General features: G+C 44.0%; 1 protein-coding gene across 8 annotated transcripts in view; it reads right to left on the reverse strand.

The window, feature by feature from the left end:
* The window catches only part of LOC144306683 (testis expressed protein 56-like), a 31,534-nt gene that overhangs the window by 21,220 nt on the left and 2,447 nt on the right, over nucleotides 1-7,867 (reverse strand). For all 8 annotated transcript variants that reach the window (XR_013373794.1, XR_013373791.1, XR_013373789.1 and 5 more), the window contains exon 2: nucleotides 852-1,050. Coding sequence is in view for 2 of the 8 variants with exons in the window: in XM_077886174.1 (XP_077742300.1) it covers nucleotides 852-1,050 (199 nt within the window). In the remaining 6 variants the exon portion in view is untranslated. The remainder of the gene's footprint in view (nucleotides 1-851; nucleotides 1,051-7,867) is intronic.

Consider the following 7,867-nt stretch of genomic DNA (forward strand, 5'->3'; position numbering starts at 1 on the left):
CATAATTAGGGAAAGAAGCAGACCAACAGATATAATTTGCCAAGGAACTGAAGCTTGTAACTTGTTGGGGGTTTTGTTTGTTTAAGAGGGAGCATGTGCACATGAAGGGGGAGGGACAGAGAGAAAGAGAGAGAGAGAGAGAATCCTAAGTAGGTTCCACAGCCAGTGCAGTGCACAGCCCAAAACGGGGCTTGATCTCAGGACCCCGAGATCATGACTCCAGTCAAAATCAGTAGCCAGATGCTTAACCAACTGAGCCACCCAGCTGCTCCCAAAGCTTATAACTTTTAGTGTCAGAACCCAAGCAATTCCACGACCCCACTGTTACCACCTGGTCTGAGGCCCACCATTCCTCTTCTGCTTCCACTCTTGCTCCCCTACGGGCCAGGGAGGTTTCAGATCTGATGCATCACCCCTCTTTCCAAGACCATGAAACGGCTCCCATCTCTATCAGTCGACTACACAGAAAGCCAAGTTTCTATTATTTATGTTATTGTGTCCTAGGCCCCAGGTCGTGCTGGGGCGAGCTGGTGCTTCCTGACTCATGCAGCATGAAAGTGCCACAGCTCCATGAGTGGGTCCCTCCAAGAATCCCATTCCAGCCTTGTTAGATCTCTGCTCACACCTGTCCCTGTCTCCCTGGGTTTTCTCTCACTGAGGGCTCCTCCAGACACCTGGGTGTGTGAAGATGGGGCTTATGTGCTCTTCTACATAGCAAGACTTGTCTTCATGCTTACCATATACCTCAAAAAGGACACGAAGTCATTGTTTTAGCTAAGGCATAAAGGGGGTGTCTGGTCACCCTGTATATTTCTCAATATGTTGGTGGCAGACAAAAATTAGACACCTACCTGACAACTATGGTTGACATTGGAGGCTCCTCCATTTTTTTTTTCCATAAATGGCATTTCTTCCACCCACGATTTGCATTGTTGATGGATTTTCTTCTCCACAGGGGTATGCTACTTGGCTTTGGGGTCGCATTAATCTCTTTTGGAAGTTGATGTCGTGCTAAGATCCTTTCTAAGCCAGAGAATTCAGGATTCTGACCTGGTAAGGGAATAAACATTAGTGCGATTCGGTGTGCCTTTCCATCTTTGCATAGCAAGAGTAACATGGCCCTGATTTGAGAAAGAATATCTATGCCACCTCGTAATTGCTATTGAGCTCTATGATTCCTTCACCACAAAAATATTGCCGAGCAACACTTAGGCCCTAGCCTGGTCCTGGACACCTAACAGACGCACAGCAAATGAATGAGTGAACGAACAAACGAACCAATGTGCTGCCGCCACCATAAATACTGAAAGCTATTTAAGCAATTTGTGCCTGATTCTCAAATTAATGGCAATTTGCTCTACAATTACTTTTATCTTCAGAGATATTAGCCAGACTCTGCATTGACATCACATCCACTGCTTCACATGGACCTCATTTGGCCTCTGACCAAATCGCTCATCTCAACGGCACCGGGAGCTTGTGCCAGAATGTAATTCAATATACTGCTTCCTCCATCAAAATAGTCCTGGTACCAGACGGAAGGAAGAGAGGGAAGGAGGGAGGGAAAGAAAGGGAGTCAGTAGAACTACATGGTGGATTTGGTGACGTAGCTGATTTACACTGAAGTGTAAGCTTCTTCTCTCTCTGCCAGCTGGTAACGGTTTGAGAACCAAAAGCCAGTGTGCAGGCTACACTACGCGTGGCTCTGCAATCCATCTGGGAGCAGTAGAAACTAAGAGCACGGTCATTGACCTAATACAGGATGAGGGCTGAGCCCCAGTGATTCAGGGGAACCCTGCGTAGAACTTAGACCAGAACCCATCCAGCCTCCCTTGTTTCTCAGACTGAAACACTGATGGTCCCTCCCACTCAGGCTAATTGGCACAGACCACAAAGAACCAAAAAGTGACTCAAGGGGCCATAGCTCGGCTATCTCACTAGATGATGTAATGACTAATAGATTGATCCTTAGAGGCACTGAAAATCCTTCCAAGTGACCAGGGCTGGAATCTGGGCCTGCAGCCCAGGGGTCTCAGGCCTGGCGCAGCCAGCTTCCTCGTACTGCTCTTAGAAGCAGTGTATTAGCTCAGGATCCCACAGCTGGGCCCCCAGAAGCTCTCACAGGCACTGGCATGATAGGGGTAGCATATGGTTTGCTTTGATTGTCAGAATTGCAAAGTCAATATTAAACTGAATTAATTAATCCAATTCAGTATTTGATGACATCCAGCTAAAAATATTTTTTTCATCTTGAATGAATTGTTCTTTATTGTCTTGTATACACATATGTTGGTATTGTAAACTGCCTCAAATCCTTTCTGTAAGCAAACAGGGATACCAGAAAGAGAGAAGAACATTTGAAAAATACCACAAATTTTCATATTCTCCAGGATTTAGTACTGGGCACCAAAATGAGATAAAAACTCAGAATTCACTTTGAATATTTAACTAGGTCTTACTGATGGCTTCCTTTGAAAATATAAGCAAGTTCCCGGTTTTGAACGAAAGCACAAAAACTATAGGGATCCCTCAAAAAATTATTAGAAGTAGGGGCTCCTGGGTGACTCAGTCAGAAAAAGGGCATGTGACTCTTGATCTCAGGGTTGTAAGTCTGAGCCCCATGTTGGGTGTAGCAATTAGATGACTTAAATAAAACTTTTTTAAAAAAGAAATTATTGGAAGTATAATTTTATTGAATATAAATTCATAAGTGAAATTTTACTTAAAATTACCTAAAATTTACCTAAATTTTGGACTGTGGGCTGCTTGGATGGTTTTTGTATTTCTTATTTTTATTTTTTTTAAGATTTTATTTATTAGAGAGAGAGAGAGTAAGTGAAAGAGAGAGAGCATGAGTCTGCAGAGGGAGAGGGAGAGGCAGGCTCTCTACTGAGCCAGATGTAGGATTCGATCCTGGGACCCTGGGATCATGACCTGAGCCAAAGGTCAACGCTTAACCAACTGAGCCACCCAGGTGCTCCTGTATTTCATATTTTAATGTATAGAATGCAATACATGTTAGATGGGTGGATGGATGGACAGAAGAATTGGCGGATGAATTAGTAATCACGTTACAAATCAGCGTAGATCAAGTACACAAGTACCTGAGCCAAGTCCACAAGCCAGTGTGTGTGTGTGTGTGTGTATGTGTGTGTGTTTGTACCAGAGGCAGTAAAAATAGGTAACTGACAACTTCAGATTTTAAAATTATTTGTTGCTTTTGCACCTTCTAATGGTCTTCTTTAATGTGCACATGGGAAGTCATGGATTTGGTGGCCATCAGTGGCCGGCTGGCGTGTGAACCGTACACACACACTGCTTCTAGAGTTGCCCCCGCTGGTCTCTCCTCTGAGTCCCCTTACTCCGTGGAAATCACTCTTCCTGTCTGCCCTGCTTCTCTCTGCATCCAATTAAGCAACCTCCCAAATGTACCTGGGGGACAGGGGCAGGGAAGCCATGAATTAACCAAGAGAGGTATCTTCTTAAGCATGAAAAACAACATACCAAAGCTTTAAACTTCCTCCCATTGTCTACTTTTTTGGTTTGGTGCCAGTCATTGAAAGAACTCGTTTGGAGAATGTATTCAATGTCACAAAACCGATACTAAAGCCATCTCAGGATAGCTCCTTACACGGCTGTGCTGGGACCGGGGCTGGGAGGAGGAAGGCGGCCTCTCCCATAGGCTTGCGATGTTTGGGGGGCAGTTATCTGAGCACGGTAGATCTAAATGCATATGGTATAATGGATCCTCATTTCTCATTTTATGTTGTTCGCATGATTTAACGTCCTATTATTTAAAATTCAAGAAAAAAAAAACCACCCTGTGGTTTCTAACTCTAAATCTTCAGCTCTTTTTTTCTTTCTTTTTCTGATGGCCCTGGGTAACAAATATAGTCTACTGCAGGCCAAGCTTCCCTGCAGGTGCAGATGGGGGGCACAAGGAGAAATAAAACTTATTTTTAAGGTCAGGTGAAATTTCTACCAGATAGAAGGCTTTAGACATATAGCAGTGAGACCCTGGAATCCATTATTGAATTCGTAATCTGACGGATGATCGGGTGAGAAACAGGGTCACCTCTTCCAGATGCACCTTCAGGGCCATCACTGAAAATGGTGTTCTGGAAACGAAACAGTCTTTTAGTGAAGAATTCAGGGTCGCAGAGGCTAATGTCCCCTCAGTGACCCCTCAGTGACCGGATTCTGCTCTAGGCCCAGGTCTTCCAAGGCGCACACATGGGACTCTGAGGAAACATTTCTACCTCCCAATACCATTCACCTCGTCTAGATCATGCACTTTCAACAGCTTTCCAACCACGGCCAAGAATCCCTACGGCCCAGCACCTCTGAGACAAAGGGACCTCAGTGATCTCGAGCAGCACTTTTCCCTGGCAGGAACACCACCAGTGGCTGAAGGTGCATCGATACCTATTAGTGTCTACAATGGATGCTAAGGCAACAAGACTGAAATCAACATATCATCGGAATACCACCGGTTGATGGTAAATCAACCCGCTTCTCCAACCTCACATGAACACTGGATGCATTTTCAATGGTAAAACTGCGTTTTAATTACAAAGATACATGAGAAGATTTCCATTGGAATAAATAAAACCAGACAATGGAAAAGTAGTGCACACAGTCAAAGGGAAAGTCTTCATTCCTCTTTCTCCAGAGGTAGATGCCGGCCTGAATGCGATGTGTCTCCTTCCAGAACTCTTCCCTCTGCAGGTACATACATGTTTGTATGTACAGGTGTATAGGTTTGGGGGCTTTTGGGGTATAAATTGAATCACTGTTTCTTATTTTGTTTAGAATTTTGTTTCTTATTTTGCTTATTTATTAATATTCTAAAGTGCGTTTTGTAAATATTTGAACGTCACCTTCCTTTTTTATAGTATTTCGCAATATGGGTGTATCTGTTTATTTAGTCATTCTGCTGTTGAATGACAAGAGGCTCTTTACAGTTTGTCACGGTTATAAACAATGGTTCAGTGCACACACTCCTTTCTGCATCTGAGGCACAGGTGTGAGAATTTCTAGAGGACACTAACTAGAAGTGGAATTGCTAAGTTGAAAGTCATGCGTAGATAATGGGACGTCAAAATGTGAGCTATTCTGTTGTTTCAGTTTTGTCCTAAGGCCATACAGTCTGAGAAAAATCCAGTAGGTGGCAGTTACCCACCTACACGCAACATACCTATCTATTTAAGAAAAAGCTAAACATTCTTTAAGGCATGGTGAGATTTCTTTAGACTGAGTTGTAATGCTGTGTAATGTAGAATCTCTCCTCCCGCTGGCGACTGAAGGTACTTTAATAGAACTACCCAGGACCCACGATTCTATGGTCAACTAACCTTCAACAAAGCAGGAAAGAATATCCAATAGAAAAAGTCTCTTCAACAAATGGTGTTGGGAAGCTGGACAGCAACATGCAAAAGAATGAACTGGACCACTTTCTTACACCAGACACAAAAATAAATTCAAAATGGATAAAAGACCAAACTGGACCACTTTCTTAAACCAGACACAAAAATAAATTCAAAATGGATAAAAGACCTAAATGTGAGATAGGAATCCAGCAAAATCCTAGAGGAGAACACAGGCAGTAACCTCTTTGACCTTGGCCACAGCAACTTCTTTAGACATGTCTCCAAAGGCAAGAAAAACAAAGGCAAAAATAAACTACTGGGACTTCATCAAGATGAAGAGCTTTTACACAGTGAAGGAAACAATCAATAAAACTAAAAGGCAGCTACAGAATGGGAGGAGATATTTGCAAATGACATAGCAGATCAAGGCTAGTAATCAGAATCTACAATGAATGTATCAAAACCAATACCCCCAAAAAAACCCAAAAAATCCAGCCGAGAAATGGGCAGAAGACACAAACAGATATTTCTCCAAAGAAGACCTACACATGGCCAACAGACACGGGAAAAATGCTCCACATCACTTGTCACCAGGGAAATACAAATCAAAACCACATTGAGATACCATCTCACACCAGTCAGAATGGCTTAAATTAACAACTCAGGAAACACCAGATATTGGTGGGGATGTTTGGAAAGGGGAACCCTCTTACACTGTTGATGGGGACGCAAACTGGTGCAGCCACTGTGGAAAACAGTACAACGGTTCCTCAAGAGGTTAAAAATAGAGCTACCCTAAGACCCAGCAATTGTAACTTGCCCAAAGGATACAAAAATGCTGATTTGAAGGAGCACATGCACCCTAATGTTTACAGCAGCACTATCAACACGGATAAAGAAGCTGTGGTGTGTGTGTATATATATATATATGGAAAAAGAATGAAGTCTTGCCATTTGCAACAACGTGGATGGCTAGAGGGCATTATGCTAAGCAAAATAAGTCGGTCGGAGAAAGACAGACAGCACATGATTTCACTTATATGTGGAATTTAAGAAACAAAACAGATGAACACAGGGGAAGGGAAGGAAACATAAGATAAAAACAGAGTGGGAGGGGCGCCTGGGTGGCTCAGTCAGTTGAGTGCCCGACTTGATTTCAGCTCAGGTCATGATCTCAGGGTCCTGGAATCCAGCCTTGTGATGGGCTCCCCGCTCAGTGCAGAGTCTACTTGTCCTTGTCCCTCTCCTTCTACCCCCTGCTCACTTGTTCACTCTCAGTCTCTATAAAATAAATAAATAAAATCTTTAAAAAAAAAACAGGGAGGTAAAGCATAAGAGATTCTATACTTAAGAGAACAAACTGAGGGTTGTTGGATGGGAGGAGAGTGGGGGGGATGGGGTAACTGGGTGATGGGCATTAAGGAGGACACTTGTTGGGATGAGCACTGGGTGTTATATGTAAGTGACGAATCACTAAATTCTGCTCCTGAAACTCATACAACACTGTATGTCAACTAATTTGAATTTGCTATTTTTTTAAAGATTTTATTTATTCATCAGAGACACAGAGATTGAGAGAGAGAGAGAGAGAGGCAGAGACACAGGCAGAGGGAGAAGCAGGCTCCATGCAGGGAGCCTGATGTGGGACTCATCCAGGGTCTCCAGGATCACGCCGTGGGCCGAAGGCGGCGCTAAACCACTGAGCCACCCAGGCTGCCCCTAACTTGAATTTAAATTTTTAAAAAATGATAAACGAACAAACAAATAATTAAGAGAACTACCCGGGGGAGCTGGGCTGTGTTCCCTAACACCCGATGTATTCCTTTCCTAGGACTGCCATACCAGTGTCACAATCTGGGTGGCTTATAACAACAACAACAACAACAAATGTATTCTCTCCCAGTTCTAGAGGCTGGAACTCCAAAGCCAAGGTGTCATCAGGCCCATGTTCCCTTTGAAACCTCCAGGAGAGAATTCCTCATTGCCTCTTCCTAGGTTTTAGTACCTGCCAGCAATCCCTGGTGTTATCCTGACTTAGAGCCGCATCAGTGCAATCGTTCCCTCTGCTGGCATGTGGCCACCTTCCCCCTCTTACAAGGACCAGTCATGTCGGATTAGGAACGCACCGCGCTCCAGTCTGACCTTACCTTAATCACATCCGCATGTCTCTCAAGACCCTATTTCCAAAGAAATCCACATCCTGGGATACTGGGAGGTTAAGACTTCAACATATCATTTTTGGGGACACAGCTCAGGAAGCACAAGATAAGTGGCTAGGACCACAGCTGCCTGTGGCCACAGAGGCAAAGGTCAGTGCTGAGAGCCAGTTGTGCTTTTGCCAAGTGGGTGAAGGTATGAAGGACAGGGGGCCAGGTTTTCTACAAGCTCTGTGCTGATCCCCTGGAAAGGGGTTAGCCTTGAGTCATCTTGAGTAGGATGTCAAGAGGGCTTCCGTCCACCGGTGAAGCAATCTTCACTGAAATACATCGGGGGCGCAG

Source organism: Canis aureus, chromosome 37 (assembly GCF_053574225.1).
Source record: "Canis aureus isolate CA01 chromosome 37, VMU_Caureus_v.1.0, whole genome shotgun sequence".
NCBI lineage: Eukaryota > Metazoa > Chordata > Mammalia > Carnivora > Canidae > Canis > Canis aureus.